This window comes from Scyliorhinus canicula, chromosome 10 (assembly GCF_902713615.1).
Source record: "Scyliorhinus canicula chromosome 10, sScyCan1.1, whole genome shotgun sequence".
NCBI lineage: Eukaryota > Metazoa > Chordata > Chondrichthyes > Carcharhiniformes > Scyliorhinidae > Scyliorhinus > Scyliorhinus canicula.
Window position 1 is genome coordinate 63442917 of NC_052155.1, and position 20260 is coordinate 63463176.

At 48.0% G+C, this 20260-nt stretch overlaps 1 protein-coding gene across 1 annotated transcript in view; it reads right to left on the reverse strand.

The window, feature by feature from the left end:
- Nucleotides 1–20260, reverse strand: part of necab1 (N-terminal EF-hand calcium binding protein 1) — a 310466-nt gene that overhangs the window by 229382 nt on the left and 60824 nt on the right. Inside the window, exon 5 of the mRNA XM_038809077.1 lies at nucleotides 7585–7682. Coding sequence (XP_038665005.1) covers nucleotides 7585–7682 — 98 coding nt within the window. The remainder of the gene's footprint in view (nucleotides 1–7584; nucleotides 7683–20260) is intronic.

Here is a 20260-nt window from a genome sequence, read left to right on the forward strand (position 1 = left end):
ACCAACCGGGTTCGATCAGAATATTTTAGTCTTTGTCGGGGGATGAGACAGGGGTATCCACTCTCCCCACTACTGTTTGCCCTGGCCATCGAACATTTGGCGGGGGATAGTGAGGGGGGGGGGGGGGGGGTTTGGAAGATAGGGTCTCCCTCTATGCAGACGATTTGCTCCGTTATATGACAGATCCGTTAGGGGGGATTTCAGGAATTATGGGGATAGTGGAGGAATTTGGCCGGTTTTCAGGTTACAAACTGAATATGGGCAATAGTGAGGTTTTTGCTATCCAGGCAAGGAGGCAGGAGAGGAGATTGAGGGAGATGCCATTCAAAGGGATGGGATGGGAGTTTTAGGTATCTGGAGAGTCAAGTGGCAAGAGACTGGGGTCAGCTGCATAAATTAAATTTGGGCAGGTTGATTGAGATAATGAAAGGAGACTTCGTAGGTGGGATGTGCTCTCGCTGTCGCTGGCGGAGAGATCACAGACTGAAAATGACAGTCCACCCAAGATTGCTGTTCATGTTTCAGTGCCTCCCAATCTTCATCCCTAAGGCATTGTTTAGGACGATGAACGCGGCGATCTCTGGTTTCATATGGGACGGGAAAGCCTTAAGAGTGAAGAAGGTCCCTCTTGAGCGTGGGCACGGGGAGGGGGGCTTGGCCCATCCAAACTTTATTAATTATTACTGGGTGGCTAATATATCGATGGTTAGGTAATGGGTAATGGGGGAGAGGTCGGTGTGGGAGTGAGTGGAGGCAGCATCTTGCAAGGGCACGAGTCGGAAGGCTTTGTTAACGGCACCACTGGTGTTCCCGCCGGCTCGGTACTCCACAAGCCCAGTGGTGGTGGCAGCCCTGAGAGTGTGGCGGCAATGGAGGCACCACATGAGACTGCAGGGGGCGTCGGTGTGGTCACTGATCTGTGACAACCACCAGTTTGCTCCGGGGGGACTGGACGGGGGCTTCAGGAGGTGGCAGGGGGCGGGAATTGAGAAATTTGGGGACCTCTTCATTGAGGAGAGTTTCCCTAGCCTGGAGGAGGAGTTTGAATTGCCGGGGGGAATGGATTCCGGTACTTGCAAGTGTGGGATTTTGTTCAGAGGCAGGTCCTGGGCTTCCCTCGCCTCCCTCTAAGAGGGCTACAGGATAAGGTGATGTCAAAAACTGGGGTTGGGGAGTGGAGGGTCTCAGAAATATATAAGGAACTGATGGAGTGGGAAGGGGTTCCAATTGGGGAGGTGAAGAGGAAGTGGGAGGAAGAGATGGGAAGGGAGTTGGAAGTCGGGTTATGGGAGAAGTCCCTGAGGAAGGTCAATGCATCCTCGTCGTGTGCCAGGCTTGGCCTGACCCAGTTCAAGGTGGTCCACAGGGCTCATATGACTGTGGCCCGGATGAGCAGGTTGTTTCAGGAGGTGGAGGATAGGTGTGAGCGCTGTGGGGGAGGTCCTGCGAATCATGTGCAGATGTTCTGGGTGTGTCCGAGGCTGAGGGGATTTGGGCAGGGATTCGCAGATGTCATATCAGAGGTCCTGGAAGGGAGGGTGACTCTGAGTCCAGAGGTGGCAATATTTGGAGTGTCGGAAGATCCGTGAGCCCAGGGGGACGTGAGGCCGATGTTTTGGCCTTTGCCTTCCTGATGGCCCGGAGATGGATTTTGCTGGGATGGAGGGACATGGAACCTCCAAAGTCGGGGGTTTGGGTCAGTGACATGGCAGGGATTCGTAGACTGGGTCCACCCCACAAGACGGGTCCAGTATGGCACTCTTCCCCATAATTCCTGCAATCCCCCCCCAACGGATCAGTCATATAAAGGAGTACCAGCTGCCCTGCATCATCTGGCTGTGCCAGCCCTGGCAGCTCCTCGATGTCTGCACCATCGTATCACCAATCTTGGTGAAGCTCCTTAGTGATTGGTCTATAATCTGCAGCACCTCGGCAATACACACCTGCGACTGGGATAAGCTCCGCAGTGCTTTGGCCAGTTCCATCTGGGACATGGCTCACTGCACCTCATCAAGGTCAGCCTGGTACTGGGCCACCTCCCCCAGCGAGTTGGAAATGCTGAGACTCTCAGCCATGGCTGTCACTGACTGTGTGACACCCTGCACTGCTTCATTCATGCTGCCGACATCACGCACCAGGCTCTCTACTGCGGTCGCCATCCAAGTAGTTTTGGCCTCGGTGACACGCATTGCTGGTGCCATCTCCTACGCCCGCAGCCTCAGGGCTCCTCCAATTGCTATGGACCTGCTGGAGTTTTGCTTACATCCCCCTCTGAATGTCCCGGCCACACCCTAACGTCCACATCAACTCCGGGTAACCCTGTATCAGAGGCTCAGCATCAGGCTGAGGCCCAGCTGGGTCCTGGGATCCAGCAACCCTCCGACTGCTGTCCAGCCTAGGGGTTCCTGCCTCCACCTGGTGTACATCATCAGTTGTTTGGTGCTCACCAGATTGTGCCCCAAAAGCCTGTCCACTAATGTTGCCCGCCGAAGTGCGCGGCTCTGCGCAGGGGGAGGGTATGGATGACAGCTGTGACGCATTGATCATGGCATCCTCAAAGCTCTCCTCCAAGGTGTTCTCCTGGGAGGCAGGGGAGGGGGTCACCGTCGGCTGGAGGCCTGCAGGAGAATGGACATGTGGTCAGTGGGAGGGATGAGTCAGTCAGTATGGTAATAGCAACTCACGTGTTGCAGGTCCTCTGCGTGGGGCCCGGTGGATCCTCTGCGGCTTCCACCAACCTCCACGTTGGTGACCGCTCTATCCTCATCCACCCCAGCTATCTCCAGGGTCCATTCCTTGAAGGAGGTGAAGATCTGTATATCCGGCACTCCTCTGCCAGTCTGGGCTCTTGCCCTGTGATTGTGGGAGAGCTTCTCCTGCGGAGACACAGAAAGGGCATCATTAGCCATGCCCACATTTCACAATGGTGAGGGGGGTGTTGAAGGGAGGGGGTGCGAAGAGAGGTTTGGAGGCTGCCTGGAGGATTGGGGGGGTGGGGGGGGGGATGCTTGAGTGTGGCGGAAAGGTCTCGGTAGGAGTGGACGGTGTTGGTGTCAACTCACCCATGCCACCAGGTGTAGGCCGTTGACCTTCTTACAACACTGAAGGCTAGTCCTTCTGGTCACACACCCCAAGCTTACAGCCACCGCCAGCTCGTCCCAGGTGGCATTGTCTGCCTTGTGGTTCACCCTCCGGGGCCCTGAGGGAACAGGACATCCCTCAGAATCTGTGTAGACCTCAAAGACTTAAATAATAATATAAAAAGGGAACGTTATCAGATTCCAAAACCTGAAGAAATTACAGCGGAAATGGCGCATGGCAAGTTCTTCACCAAGCTTGACGCGTCTAAGGGATTTTGGCAACTATGTCTGAATGAGAAGAGTAAACAACTCTGTACTTTTAACACTCCTTATGGTTGATATTGTTTTAATAGACTGCCCTTCAGCATCATTTCAGCTTCTGAAATATTTCACCGTGCCATGGAATCATTGAAGGCATTTCAGGTGTACGCGTGTATGTGGACAATGTCACCATATAGTCCAATACACAGGAAGAACACTGTGGCAGACTACTTAAAGTTCTCACCAGAATTGACTCCTATGGACTCAAACTAAACAAAGAAAAATGTAGCATTCAAAAACTAAAATGTTTGGGAGATGTCATCTTACAAGATGAGTGCAACCTGACCAATCAAAAGTCAAAGCTGTTGGTCAAATGCAAACACCAAAAGACAAGAAAGCCCTATCGAGAATGCTTGGGATTGTCAACTTTATGGGAAAATTCATTCCGAACTCATCAAGTAGGACAATTGCATTAAGAAACCTGATAAAGAAAAATGTTGCATACATCTGGACTCCACAACATGAAGCGGAGTGGCAAGATCTAATGGCATCTTTAATCACTGCACCAGATCTAGCATTCTATGACTCAAACCAAAATATCAACAGGTGCAAGTCAAAATGGTATAGGTGCAGTTCTACTACAAAAAGCAGATGACGATTCGTGGAAGCCTGTTGCGTATGCATCTCGCTTCATGATGCAAACTGAGCAAAGGTGTGCTCAAATTGAAAAATGGTGCCTAGGTCCCTTGACGGGCATCACTAAATTTCACCGCCATGTCTATGGACTGCCACACTGCTTTGGATTGGATTGGATTGGATTTGATTGGATTTTTTTATTGTCACATGTACCGAGGTACAGTGAAAATATATATTTCTGTGAGCAGCTCAACAGATCATTAAGTACATGGGAAGAAAAGGGAATAAAAGAAAATACATAATAGGGCAACACAAGGTATACAATGTAACTACATAAGCACTGGCATCGGATGAAGCAGACAGGGTGTCGTGTAATGAGATCAGTCCATAAGAGGGTCACTTAGCAGTCTGGTAACAGGGGGGGAAGATGCTGTTTTTGCGTCTGTTCGTGCGTGTTCTCAGACTTCTGTATCTCCTGCCCAATGAAAGAAGTTGGAAGAGTGAGTAAGCCGGGTGGGAGGGGTCTTTGATTATGCTGCCCGCTTTCCCCAGGCAGCGGGAGGTGTAGATGGAGTCAATGGATGGGAGGCAGGTTTGTGTGATGGACTGGGCGGTGTTCATGACTCTCTGAAACTTCTTGCGGTCCTGGGCCAAGCAGTTGCCATACCATTATACCAGGCTGTGATGCAGCCAGATAGGATGCTTTCTATGGTGTATCTGTAAAAGTTGGTAAGAGTTAATGTGGACATGTCGAATTTCCTTGTTGAGACAGATCACCATCCTCTAGTAAATATAATCAAGAAAGATTTAAATGGCATGTCGTCAAGACTTCAACGCATGATGCTGAAGCTGCGTCGCTGTGTCTTTGAATTAATATATACACCAGGAAAAGACTTAGTACTTATGGATAAGTTATCCAGAGCCACAATGCACGATGATAACAAAGTTGTTGGTGTTGTAGTCAGTATTGAAGCACAAACCAACTTCATCACAGCAATGCTACCTGTCACAGATGCTAAATTACAAATAATCAAGACAGAAACTTGACAAAATAAGACACTCCAGCAAGTGATACACTATCTACCTACTGATTGGCCGAAAGGAAAATGGGCAAACTTTTGCAACATCAGAGAAGACCTGACAATTATCAATGACTTTCTATTGAAAGGTGAACGCATTGGAATTCCATCATGTCTTAGTCAAGACATTCTCGCACAAATGCACAAAGGTCATCAAGGAATTGAGAAATGTAGAAGAAGAGCACAGCAATCGGTGTATTGGCCGGGAATCAACAAGGACATAGACAACTACATTTAACTGTGTCGGATATGCCAAATGCACCAACCGGCACAATGTAAGCAAACCTTGGTGGAAAACGAACTAGTTACACAACCATGGACAAAAGGCTGTGATTATTTGATAATCATTGACTATTACTCAAATTCTCCAGAGGTTATCAAATTAATTAGCTCAACAACGCACTCAGTTGTCAGGACAAGGTAAAATGTGGTTGCCAGACATGGCATATCAGTTATTGTTGTCACAGACAATGGACTGTGTTTTAACAGCCTGGAGTGGTTACAATTTGCCAATGACTATAACTTCACACGTGTAACTTCAAGACAACTATACCAGCAGGCAAACAGAAAAGCTGAAAAGCACAACATTTGATGGGACGAAAAATGTGTACAATGCTACCTACTATAATTATTCCTAACAAAAATGAACAAGCCGTGTATCCAAAAATGTAGCAACTGAAGAATAAGCAAAATAAGTATTATGACAAAAACTCCAAACCACTATCTACACTCAGAGACCGTGATATTGTACACATTTGTAATCCTGAAGATGGTGGATGGACATTGCAAAAGTACGCAACAAACTCACACTAAGATCATACGTGATCAGAACATAATCTGGAAAGACTTTTCGTAGAAACAGAAGAGATCTCTTGAAACTTAAACAACCTGTTACATTCACAGAATCAGGTCACAACGAGTCAACAATTCATATTTCCTAAAAGCGACTTTCCAAAAACTATATTGTCACATGTACCAGGCAATTCAAATAACAATGTCATGACATTAAGGTCTAAAAGACATAGGAAACCTCCAAATAGATTAAATCTGTAAATCTAACATTGGTTATATCATTGTTGACATGCTGTATAATAAAGTAAACATGAAAAGTATAGCCATTCAACCTGGCAAAAAATTGAACTTTTTTTAATAAAAGAAAGGGGGATGTGACATTATAGAAATGTACAGCATGTGAAGAATTAATGTTATGCTAAACCTAGCCACTAAAGGGAGCTAAGGGACAGTACTGTAAATAGCATGGTTCTTGAGCTCGGGGAGGAGACTAGATTTGGAGCTAACAAAGATAAGATTCATAGTGTATTGCAAATTTAGTTAAGATACAATTGTTATAGTTAGCAGATAGAGATAGTGTTAGTGAGTATAGTTTAATTGCTACATGTATGTTTGTTATTCAGAAAAGGGGTCAAACTCAAATTTAGTAGTGTTAATAAAATTAGTTTAGTTCTTCAAAAGAGCTTAGTGTATCGTTGTGATCACTACGCCATCCATCCTGGAAACCCCTCACAAAGATCTCTACAACCAGCTTTGATTGTATTGAGCCACACCCTTAATAAACCTCTTGTCATGTTTTTCAAGAATCCAGAGTGGTGGGCACCTCCTTATATTTCCTCTTTGTGTCAACAAAGAAATGTAGCAATGTCAATTTGTCCCCAGTTTTTGGCTCGTTGGTTATTATTACAAATCATATATAATCTCAGTACATGAATCACAAAAAGATAGTATGCAGGTAATGTAAATTTTGCTATTTATTGCAAGGGGAATGGAATATAAAAACAGTGAAGTTGTACTGCAGATGTCTAGGGCCTTGGCAAGACCACATCTGGAATACTGTGTATAGTTCTGGTCTTGTTATTTAAAAAAGGACATAAGTATGTTAGAAGCAGTTCAGGAAAAGTTAATTTGCCTTGTTCCTGGTTTGAATTGGCTTATCGTACAAGGAAAGGTTGAACAGTTAAACATACATAACCTTTGGAGTTTAGAAGAATGAGTGATGTGAATGAAACATGGAAGATCCTGAAGGGACTTGACGAGGTGGATGCTCAGAGGATGTTTCCTCTTGTGGAAGAGGCTGGAACCAGGGGACTGAGTTAACATAAGAGGTCGCGCTTTGAAGACTGAGATGAGGAAAAATATTTTATCTGAAGGTCATTACTCTGTAGAATTCTCTTCCGCAGAAATCAGTGAAGACAGGTCATTGAATTTGCTTGAGGCTGAATTGGACAGATTTTTGATAGACAAGGGAGCCAAGGGCTATGGAGAGAAGACAGGAAAATAGAACTGAGACCACAACCAGATCAGCCATGACTTTATTGAATGGCAGAGAAGGCTCAAAGGAATCAATGGTCTAATCCTGTGCCTAAATCCTATGTGCTTGTTTAATATAACTAATATTCCAAATGATCTTATATAGTCACTCTGGCCAAACATGGCATAAGGTTTTGCATTTACAAATCTATTTTACGATTCATAAAATAATCCATGAATGCAAAATATACAGCTGTACTCACTTTCTTTGTTTTGTCCATTGCCTTTAATATGGAAATATTCAAATACTCCAGTGCTGCCAGTACATTCTCATATTCTCCTAAATGCTGCGAAAAGTACTCTGAAAAAGATACAAAATGTTTTCATTTAGATACCAGCCAGTATAGCACTGCAATATTTTCAGGCTTCACCTGTGTCCAAAAGCCATTTGTCTCAGTTGTGTGCTCATTGTAAATTACTTTACAGACAGCAGAACACATCCCTCTCAAAATAAACTGCTGCTGTTGTTTCTTTGAATTATTTATATAGAAGTGTGAAAATGAAATCAAGGGGCAGCATTGTGTCAATCCAATTTCTGATTATTTTTAAGATTCAGCAGCTATGATTGAAACCTTTATTTTTTCTGAAAGTGGTGAAATAAAGGAGCTCTTCTATTCCATCGCCTTCCCTAATGTAATATATTTTAATCCTCTGCTTTCAGCAGTGGCAGAGAAATTGGAGACAATTTCAGTCTGATGACAGTGGTGTTGCTGTCCCAAAAATAATGTTAGAAAGTATGGAATGGCCTTTGGCTGAACAACCTATTGCTTCCACTGAATACATATAATCCTCTCAACCATGAACTCAACACAACTTCATTTAATTTCTAAGCAAAATATTCTTGCTCCCCGGCCTAAAGGTAAATTAGGAAAAGCTCTGCTTATCTCGCTGACTTTCCATCCTGGAGATTAAATCATTGCTGTTAGAATCCATAGAATCCTGACAGTGCAGTAGGAGGCCATTCAGCCCATTGAGTCTGCACCACCCCTCTGAAAGCGCATCCTACTTAGGCCCACTTACCCACCCTATCCTCTTAACCCTACCTAACCTGCATATCTTTGGACACTAAGGGGCAATTTTAGCATGGCCAATCCACCTGATCAGCACATCTTTGGACTGCGGGAGGAAACCGGAGCACCCGGTGGAAACTCACACAGAGGAAAGTCCACAAAGTCACCCAAGGCTGGAATTGAACCCAGGTCCCTGGTGCTGTGAGGCAGCAGTATAAATGACAAAGAACAGTACAGCACAGGAACAGACCCTTCGGCCCTCCAAACCTGTGCTGATCATGTTGCCTCTCTAAATTAAAATATTTTGCATTCTGATGTTCATATCCCTCTATTCCCATTATTTTCATTATTCATCAAGACGTCTCCTAAACGTCACTATCGTATCTGCTTCCACCACCTCCCCCTGGCAGCAGGTTCCAGGCACTCACCACCCTCTGTGTAAAAAAAACTTGCCCCGCACATCTTCTCTGAAATTTTCCCCCTCACACCTTAAACCTATGTCCCTTGGTAAATGATTTTTCCACCCTGGGAAAAAGCGTCTGACTATCCATTCTGTCCATGTCGTTCATAATTTTGTAAGCATCTATCAGGTCTCCCCTCAACCTCCGTCTTTCCAGCAAAAAATAATTTGAGTTTATCCAACCTTTCCTCATAGCTAATACCCTCCAGACCAGGCAACATCCTGGTAAACCTCTTTTGTATCCTCTGCCAAGCATCCACATCTTTCTGGTAGTGTGGCAACCAGAATTGTACGCAATATTCCAAATGTTCAACCATGTTCCACTCTGTTCTCAATAATTCACTTGCATCTCTATTTTTCCTCACCTATTTTGGAGTCTGTAGGTTCTACTGTTCGTGTCTGTTTGTCAATACGTGCAATTTTGAATATTGCTCCCATTTTGTTAACATTTGGTTAACTGCTATTACATTTATACATTAAATCAGGAACAATATTTCAAAAATATTTAATGAGCTGGAGCATGCTTTAGGACACTGTGAGGTAATGGAAAGTGCTATATGCGGGCTCGCTAGTCACTAGCCATGGGCGCAAATCCCATCATAAATATACAAAAGGTCAGAAACAGGGTTGCACTGGTGACATTTCAGAACGCGATCTTCCCAGGCTCCCTCCGAAGACGGATCTGGCAGGTTTGGGTTGGGGGGTTGGGGGGGGGGGGGGGGGGGGGGGGGGGGGGGGGAGGTGAGAGAAAGAGGAGGCCTGCTGCCAGGGGCGGATGGCTTTACTCGTAGGGAGGTGGGTCACGGTTGGCATCAGTGGTCTTGGAGTTTGTGCTGTGTAAGTCTGCTTTCAATGTTGTGGGAGTCCGCAAGCTGTGACATGGGAATCTGGGGCAGGAGTGTCTGGTGCCAGGGCATCTGCGGGGGCACATGGGGTGGGTTGAGATATGATCAGAGCCATGGAGTGGGCCAGATGGGCTGAGTGGATGGTACCATGAAAGAGAACGAGCCCCCAGTGGTAATGAGCTTAAGGTAGGGGAAACCCAGACTGAAGGTTAGAATTGAGTCTAAGTGGGCGAAGGCATATGCCAGGAGCAGCACTGTTCTGGAGATGGTAGGGCACCAGAACTGTGATTGTGTGATCACTTCAGCGATGCTTTGGAACTGACCGCTTCCAAGTCAGGAAGCCAATGTGTCGGAGGAGATGATGATGGGCAGCAGCTGCGACACTAACCTGACTCGCTCTCCTTCATCCCTCACAAAATTCCGAGTGATAACGGGATGGAGCCAGTGTAGCTGGCCATCTTCCCAATCACAGTGCTGGAGAAGCACAGACTCCAGCAGCAATGTGTGGCAGCTCCGAGGGGAGATCCTGCAGAACAAGACCAGGGGCTGCAGGACAGGACCAGGGGCTGGAGGCCACACCAGCTGTGCGGGAAGCACAAAGACGCCTAAGAAAACCAAGGGTCTACCAGACTCATGTGTCCTTCCTGGATCTGGCCAACACCACATGCCGAAAAAGACTCTGCCTAACTAAGGGGACGGTGCAGCATCTGTGCCATGTCCTTGCGGACTTGGCGCTACTTGACTATGATAACCACCCTCTCCCTGATCCTCTTTACGAGGTGGTCCTTCCGGGATCTCTGTGGCACCTCAAAGATTTCCGCCCAGAACTGCATCCATGAGCGACAGATGCACTGTATCTAAGGGCTGCCGCCTACATCCAATTTGACCTGCATCAGGCCCAGCAAAAGGAGGGCTTCAGGGTTTGGCAAGATAGCTGGTCTGCCACAGGTTCAGGAGGTGACAGACTGCACCCATGCCGTCCTTGCGCCCATGTCACTAGGGGTCCCCTTCATCAACCGGAATAGGCGCCACTCCCTCAATGTCCAGCTGGTATGTGACCACAGATGCAGCTCATGCTGATCCTTGGAGTCTTCAAGGGACACCCAGGTGACAGGGATAGTTACTTGGGACAAGATATCTGCCCTCAGGTCATGGCTCATGACGTCAATGCGGAGGCCACAGACTGCTGTGGAGACCAGGTACATTGAGGTTCACAGTGCAACACTATCTGTCATTGAGCAGTGCATCCGCCTGTTAAAGATGCAGTTCCGCTGCCTTGGCCGGTCCGGTGGGGCTCTTCAGTACAGGCCCTAGATGATCTGCTGCATTGTTGTGGTCTGTTGTGCCTTCAAAACCTGGCTCTGCAGCAGGTAAGGAGCTTCCTGAGGGCAACCTTGAGAAGTGGCACGTTTCCTCAGATGAGGAGGATGCACAGAATCTCGCTCATACACAAGCGAAGGAGTCAGGGTGTTGCCATCAGACAGACAGGAATCATGGGCAGGAGTGTCTGGTGCCAGGTGTCTGGTGCCAGTATCTCTGAGGAGCATCAAAGAACATCCCTTACTGCAAGTCAGCATCATCCTCCTGCACTGACTGGGCAGCAGGCACTCAAGCAGACTTCAGCCCCAACACCCTGATGAGTAAGGTCATGGAAGAAATCATAGAATCCCTACAGTGTAGAAGGAGGCCATTTGGCCCATCAAGTCTACACCGATACTCTGAAACAGCACCCTACCTAGGCCTCATTACTGCCCTATCCACATAACCCAGTAACCCCACCTAACATTTTTGGACATTAAGGGGCAATTTTAGCATGGCCAATCCTGCACATCTTTGGCACCGGCCATCTCGGCCACATCCATCCCCTAGTCCCAGAATGGTCACAACGTCCTGGGGCGAGCAAGCTAGTATTCATCCATGAAGCAGGAGATGATGTGGGTATCTTTCGCCTTTCTGCCCATGTGCACCCTCGGACTTGCCTGGTTTCCATCCACAAGCTCCACAATGGGCACTTCCTCAGCAGATCCATGGGCAGCATGGTAGCACAAGTGGATAGCACTGTGGCTTCACAGCGCCAGGGTCCCAGGTTCGATTCCCCGCTGGGTCACTGTCTGTGCGGAGTCTGCACGTTCTTCCCATGTGTGCTTGGGTTTCCTCCGGATGCTCCGGTTTCCACCCCCAGTCCAAAGATGTGCAGGTTAGGTGGATTGGCCATGATAAATTGCCCCTAGTGACCAAAAAGGTTAGGAGGGGTTATTGAGTTACGGGGATAGGGTGGAAGTAAGGGCTAAGTGGATTGGTGCAGACTCGATGGGCTGAATGGCCTCCATCTGCACTGTATGTTCTATGTGTCTATGTATGTAGATCAGATGTGGCAACCAGCTGAATTTAAGCATATTACTAAGTAGAGGACAAGAAACTAACAAGGAATCCCCTAGTTCTGTGCTACATTCCACTGTCCTTTTGATCTAGAGGAGGATTAGGGGTGAGGGTCTGGGGCTCACTGAATCATGCCTGAGTCCTTTCACTGTGAGTGAAAGATTTGCACTGAGAGGGCTTAACCAGTTGGCAGGAATGGAGGGCCAGTGGGAATAGCAGTGTTCAGATGGAGAGAAGCACTGGGACGTGGGTTAAAGATTTGAGGTGTGAAAGTGGTGAGCAACAATAACATTTAATTCAGTGACATCTCAAAAATGTATAAGTGACAATGTCCCCCAACTATTCGTACCTAACATGACCTGTGGCAAACCTGTGCCCCTACAATTCCTTAGGTTTCCGTACCCTCTGATTATGTTTAGGTATGTTCCAGAATGCACATCAGAGGTGGAGGTGGCCTGCTGCCTTTCATGCTCTGTTGCCTGAGATGCCACTGGAGGACGTCCTCTGCAGGGCTGGGACTTAGAGGGCCCCAGCCTACTTTTGGATGGCACTGTTGTTGCTGCACCACACTGTTCTGCCCATGGTGAAAAGGTTGCACCAATCTCAGGAAGTGGGGGGGGGGGGGTCAGATTGGCTGCTCACTCCCAGGGTCTCCTAGGTGGAAGGCCCTAGGATTTTCTCCAGTGGATCCTCCTTCCTCCAGATACTCATGGGCCTCTGGATTACTCCAAGGGATGGAGGTGCAGCTGGAGGGAGCTACAGGTGCATTGCCATCATTTGCGCTGTCAGTCCAGTAGGCCCACCATCGGTCGCACCATGCAGTTGAAGTCTTCAGCCATGGTCCTCAGAGGCTGAGTAGTGCTTCAGATATCTCCTGCCATGGTTCTGACTTTGAGATTTCCCCTGTGGATGCCACCCCACCCTTGCAGTGCTGGCTTGGGTGCCACCATTTGCTGGCAACATCTCCCATCACAGAAGGCTTTGGGACTTTCCATTCAGTCTTCCTGTCAGAGCAATTTAGTTGACAACTACTCCTGGTATTTCTGGCTCAGCCTTTGCATCTCAGGCAGCTGAGGGACAAACATGTCCAGAGGCACAGCATCTGGTTGGGGCACAGCTGAATCCTGGGATCCAGCAGACCTCCGATTGTCTGATCCTGGGACGTTCCTGCCTCCATCTTATGTGCATCAGAAGCAGCATGGTGATAACCAGATAGTGACCCAGAAGCCTGCCTGCAAATATTTCCCACCAAGGTGTGTGTCTGCATTGGTGGATGGAGTGGGTGAGAGCTGTGACGCATCTTCAGTGTCCTCACCCAACATCTCCTCCGGGGTCATGTCAAGGGTGGGTAGGGGACCTTGCTGGTGGATGGGCCAGGCTGATCGGGTGTACGTCCCAGGATCAGACAGTCGGAGGTCTGCTGGATCCAAGGATTCAGCTGTGCCCCAACCCAGATGCTGTGCGTCTGGACATGTTTGTCCCTCAGCTGCCTGAGATGCAAAGGCTGAGCCAGAAATACCAGGAGTAGTTGTCAACTAAATTCCTCTGACAGGAAGACTGAATGGAAAGTCCCAAAGCCTTCTGTGATGGGAGATGTTGCCAGAAAATGGTGGCACCCAGGCCAGCACTGCAAGGGTGGGGTGGCATCCACAGGGGAAAGGAAAGGAACATGTTATTGGTATATGCCAAGGGCAATTGCATGGGATATACAGAACTCACATGTATTGGTGGTCTAGATGAACATGCAGTGTCTTCTCACTTTTCTCTCGCAGGCCCGCCTTACTCTCAGTACAGGCCCACTCCTTGGGCGAAATTCTCCGCCCCCCACGACGGGTGGGAGAATAGCGGGAGGGCCTTCCCGACATTTTTGCCGCGCTCCCGCTATTCTCCCCCCCCCCCCCCCCGCCGAAGTCCCGACCCGAATCGCTGCCGCCGTTTTTTTACGGCCGGCAGCGATTCTCAGCTGTTAGATGGGCCAAAGTCCCAGCCCTTTCCGCCGTTTTTACGAACGGCAAACACACCTGGTCTTGCCGTTCGTAAAAACGGCGTCACAAACTCGCTATTAATAACCATGGCACCGATTGGCATGGCCGTACCACGGCCGTGCCAAGGGTGCCATGGGCCCGCGATCGGTGGGCACCGATCACGGGCAGCGGGCCCGATGCCCGCGCACTACTTGTCCTTCCGCCGCCCCGCAGTATCCATTCGCGGGGCGGCTGAGGGGCAACCCGGCCCGCGCATGTGCGGGTTTCGCGCAAAAACGCGATGACGTCACCCGCGCATGCGCGGGTTGGAGTCTTCCAAACTGCGCATGCGCGGCTGACGTCATATGACGCGTCAGCCGGCGCTAACTCCGGCAAGCGGGCTTAACGATTTTCGTTAAGCCCGTCTTGCCGGAGCCTACGGCGTCGGGCTGCTAGCCCCGACCGGGGACCAGAATCGGTCCCCCGTCGGGAAGGGGCGCGCTGCCGTAAAACCCGCCCGGGTTTTACGGCAGCTTTACGATTTCTCCCGTTTTGGGAAAATCTCGCCCCTTGTCTTCCCTTGGGAGCTCCAGGACTCTCCCCTCAAAAAGAGTCAGGATCTCCAGCTCTAGCATCCCACCGCCTGTTTTCACTCGCTCGCAGCAGTTGTGAGCCAGCTTATCTTGCAGGTGCACAAATGGGGATGATGTCAGCTGGCTGCCTGGTGAGTCAGATGTCGATGAAAACCTGGCATGTGTGGTTATGATGCATGAGCAGGAGAGTGTTGAGAGGAATGGAGTTCCAGGGGATGTGAGGAAACTTGTGGGTGGTCAGCTGCTGGGGCCCTGCTAGGTGGCAATGTGTAGGGCTGAGGTGGCATTCCGAGGAGTGATGGCAAGTTGAAGTACAGAGAGGATGCAGGGAGCAATTACCCTGGCAAAACATAGTAGGTTGTTCTTCTATTTGCTGCATTGCACCCCCATATTCTTGGGGAGGGTGCTGGCACTGACCAGTGCTGCCACCATCTCCCAGGTGGGGTTTGTGAGCTTGCTGGAGGGTCTCCTGCCAGCCTGAGGGTAGATGGTTCAGTTTTTCTCCTCTACGGTATCAAGCAGATGGGTGAGGGCCCCCTCTGGGAAGCGGGGAGCAGGCTTCTTTGCTGCCATCCTCCTGGCTTGACTGTGAGCAAGTGCTGTGGAGCTGTTTAAATGCAGCTTGATAGAACTGCTCAGATGAGCCCTCAGACAGTTTGGCCTACAGGCACGGCATTTTCATGTGGGAATTGTTTTTTTCCAAAGTGCCTCAGAATTGTGTTCCGGATCGTGTTGCAAGGGCTGATGGGATTTGCACTGGATTTTGCGCCAAAACTGACACTTAACCAAATTTTAGGAAAATTCCACCCTTTTGATCCTTATATTCAATTTAAAGATGGAAAAGACATGGGACACATGTGCTCACCCCATTCGGGGACGTTGAGTGGTGGCTGCAGACTGAGTCTAGCACAGCTACAGTCCGCCCCGACATGTGTCCCACATCGTCAGGGATTCGGTTCATCGTGGGCGGAACATCCGGGCAGGGACCCAGGTGACGTCTGGAGGCCGTCCATACATTTCTGAGGGGACGGAGAATCGCAAAAATGGCGCTGCCCACAATTCCGGCATAAACAGGGATTCTCCGGCCGATCGCCCAAATGCGATTTCGCCGTCGGCGATCGGAGAATGCAGCCCATGTCTTTTCAATCTTTGAATTGAATATAAGGAACAATTTGTATTCATAGAGTGGAATGTTTCTAAAATGTGGTTTCCCCTCCCCCCCGAGCTGTTTCGCTGGCAGGGCGGACTTCAACAGGGGCTGGGGAGACTGGTGGGGGGGATAGTCCGGGGTGGCGAGGCCAGTTACAGAGGGACGGTTTTTGGCAGGCCACCTGCAGCCAGCGCCATGTTGCATGGTGCGGCCACCAGTCCGCCTCCGTGCGCATGGACGGCCACAGACCTGGCTATTCTCCGGCCGTATCGTAGGAAAGCCGGGTCTTCTAAGACCAGAGGGATCCTACGGACATAGCCGCAGGGTCGGAGAATCCAGCCCCTTATATCTGATCCTTTCTTCATCAGGAGAGAAAAACATTGGATGGTGATCTGTGTGCTGTCATGTTATTTTAATTATCAACTATTTTGTAATATTTTGTTTTTAAATCAATGTTGTTGAGTGTCCTTTCTCTGACCCTGTTTGGAGCAGTGGGTTGGTGCATTAATTTATTACCTCTGAAACTTGTATCTCAACACAGCCCAGACCAATAGAATGACTTCATTTTGACTACTGTAAATATTCCAACCAAAATGCATTAGGTATTCTCAATCTTACTCTTACTGAGAATAAATTCATAAAGAGCTTATTCCTACTCAACATGCAGATATCCCAAAGCAAGTTACCATCAATGAAGTAATCCTGATAAACTCTTGTAATGTATGGAACTAAAAAAACTAATTTGGCACAAAGTAGTACATTTTGTTTCTCTTGCACACAGAGGACAGAATAAATATGGGAAATGGAAATGTCAAAATTTTGGATGAGGAGCTGCGGCACAAGTTTGTTGACAATGAACATACCACTGGGGACAAGAGAAGAAGGAGAAGCAAAGTAGGTTTCCGAGACTCGGTCATGATGTTTTAAGTAAAAAAATAAAGTGCTGGACATAAAAAACATGTAGCACATGAGATATCCAGTAAATTCACCATCCTCACAATCACAGCAAAGAGCTATTCTCAAAGGGAATATGAGTCAGAGGGCTGTATCACAAAAACACTGTCTTCAAACACACTCCCTTCAAGGACAGCTCCTCAATGAGAATGCAGGAATAAAGAAAGAAATATTTGCATTTATAGATTGCTTTTCATGACCATCGAGCACCTCAAAGAGCTTCACAGCCAATGAAATACCTTTTGAGGTGAAGGTCAATTGAATCCCGCAGTCTTACAAGTGAACATTTTAAATGTGAGGTCAACATTTTTGCGTGTAAAATGCAACAAGACCAAATTTCTAGACCAATGTCTTCCAACCGAGTATGCCTCAAAGACACCAACGCATAATATGCTAATAATAATAATAATCTTTTATTGTCACAAGTATGAAGTTACTGTGAAAATGCTCAGTTAAGTTTGGAGATATCCCTGTAAATTGTCCAAAAGAGGTCGTGGGCCTTGTAACAATGTGTGTCTGTTCCCTTGGGAAACAGTCTGGGGCCAGCTCTGCTCAGCTTCATCTGGCATTCAACCTTCAAACTAGTATCCCCCTCAAACTTTGTTTTTAATTCATCTGGAGCCAGGAAGACAGGAGTATTTCCAGCAGATGCTGTCAGGTGTGATTGGGTCTCTCCCACTGTTCTCACACCATCGAGGTAGCAAAAGGCTGAAAATGCTGGAAATATTCTGGAGGTCAGGCAGTATCTGTGTGGAGAAACAGAGTTATTGTTTGAAGACAATGAGCATTTATCAGTCTAGTTTCTTCCTCTGCTGCTACCTCCTTTTATATTCACACACAGGATGTGGGCATTATTGTTCTTATACCATATATTATGATATGGAAATGAAGGGCCCTTTGAATTGGAGAGCAGCAGCTATGACTGGGCTTGCTGTTTACTGAGGGGTTGGCATTGAAATGTGCACAAAAGGACAACTTCAGCACATATAGGTGTCCACAAGTGGTCCCAAGATTCTCAGATGTCTCTCTTGAGGTTTAACTGAGGTACTCACTGAGAGATGAGAAATTCAGCAGAAGAAATCCAGAAATACCAATAAGGACTGGATGGAGGTGGCTATAGAGGTCAGCTGCATAGGGGTAACCAGTAGGATGTTAGTCCAGGTCATAGATTCAACAAGCTGATAATATATGGAAAGCATCAAGGCAAAGTGGGAGGAAGAGTTGGGAGAGGGCATGGGGGAGGGGTGTGAGGTGCTCCGGAGGGTGAACGCATCCACCTCGTGTGCGAGGTTGGGGCTGATACAGCTGAAGGTGGTGTATAGAGCGCACCTTACAAGGGCGAGGATGAGCCAGCTCTTTGAGGAGGTGGAAGATGTGTTTGAACATTGGGGGGGGGAAAGCTGCTGCCTGCAAACCACGTTCATATGTTTTGGTCCTGTCCAAACCTGGAGGATTACTGGAAGGAGGTGTTTAGGGTAATTTCTCAAATGGTGCACGTGAAACTGGACCCAGGCCCTCGGGAGGCCATATTCGGGGTGACGGACCAGCCGGGTTAGAAATTTGCGCGGAGGCAGATGTTGCAGCCTTCACCTTGTTGATCTCCCAAAGGCAGATCCTGTTCGCCTGGAGATCAACCTCTCCACCCTGTGCCCTGGCGTGGCGGGGGGACCTCCTGGAATTCTTGACGCTTGAAAAGGTCAAATTTGAACTGAGGGGAAGGATGGTGGAATTCTCCAATTCATGGGCATTATTCATTATGCACTTTCGAGAATTGGATCACATTGAACATTCGGGGGGGGGGGGGGGGGGGGGCTGGGAGGGTTGGGGGAGAGGGACTGTATGTGTTAATGGTGACTGTGGGTAATTCCTGATTCCTCTTTGTCATTTGTTTATGTTAACATGCGGGCTAATGTTTGGGGGTTTGGTGAGAGGATGGGATTGTTGTTATTGATATGGGGATTGACATTTCATCCGTTACTGATCATTGTTTATCATTGGGTGTAAATTTGGGAGAAAACATGAAAAAGGAGAATAAAAAAACATTTAAAGAAAAAATATGTGGAAAGCAGAATGGCAAGAGACACTCCCTAGGGACTTCCCGAAGTTAATCTCCATTTCTCTGGTCAATTTCACCTGCTGTTTCATCATGCAGGTGATAGGTTTCAATTTCAGTAGACAGCAGCACCACACAAGCTGAACAAACCAAAAGCCCATAGTTCCCTTTCACATTGTCAGTGCAAGGGCTCAGTTTCATCATTGAGATGTTAGTCACCCTCTCATATGAAGCACAGTTGAGCAGGGGTCATCACTAAGAGATGCTCATGCCCATGTCACGCTGGAGCAGGTGAAGGAGGCTAGGTTTTCATACATCATAGCCTCCTCATGCTGCAGGAAAATAGCTCACACCAATCACGAATGGATGCTAATGTGATGAACCTGTGCAACATTGTGCCAATGGAGGAGGCGGCCATTAATATTGCAAGGATGCTAACAAGGCAGGGCACTGGTCATGGCGGGACAGGAGGCTGTGAAGAGCACGGTTATTTGACAACTCTATCTTTAGGTAAAGGGCACAGAAGAAACTCCAGCCCAATGTGTGCTGTGGCTCTTTGACCACTGTTATCTGAGGTTGCTTGTGCTGATGCACCTGCTGATTTGCCTGAGTTTTCATGATTCATGTGTTTCGCACAGGGCCTGTAGCAGTAGAGTGTCCCAGCCCAGTTATCACCTTTCTGCTCAGCAGGAGAGTCTCCATGGAGCCTGTACTGTCACAGCAAACCCCTGCACCATCGATCAGCACAGACACGCTCACCTCAGTCGGGCCACAATCTAGATTACAGTGAGGCGATAAGAGCACCACAAGTAAGCAGGGGGAAGGCAGTGAGGCAGCTCCCTCCAGAGGAAGGAAGACAAGGCAACAGCCATGTTGGCGTGACAATTGGAAGATTTTAGGAATATTGGCTTCTACATATTGGGACGTTAAGAATTAAAAGACTTGGGGTTTGATACATTTGACTACAATTGTCATGGGTTTAAAAATGTTTTTGTTTTGTACAGTCCTAAGAGCTTAGATGAAACAGCAGGTGAAATTGACCAGAGGAATGGAGATTGACTTCGGGAGGTCACTGGGGAGTTTTTTTTTTGCAGCCAACAGAGATCATTCCTTTTTCAACTTGGAGAGGTGAGGTCATTGTTGTGTGCAGCACAGAAAGGCATAGAGGCAGTGGGTTTTGGAGAAGCTTTGGAAGAGAGGGGAGCTGAATTCTGATCAGCCTGACCTTGAGTCCGAAATTCTTTCCCAGTAGGATAGTTAAAAAATGGTAATAATATTTTAAATCAGAGCAATCTTGGCTGAAGAGAAGGAAGAGGCTGAAACAATCCAGTTGAAGCAGCTGTGTGAAGATATTGAGCCAGAGTCTGAAGGGGTTCATACAAGAGCCAGAATCTGTTCTGTAAAGCAAGTATTACTCTATGCCCTGCTGATTTTGAGATGGATTGAGAGCTGTATGTTTCTTTTCTTGTTG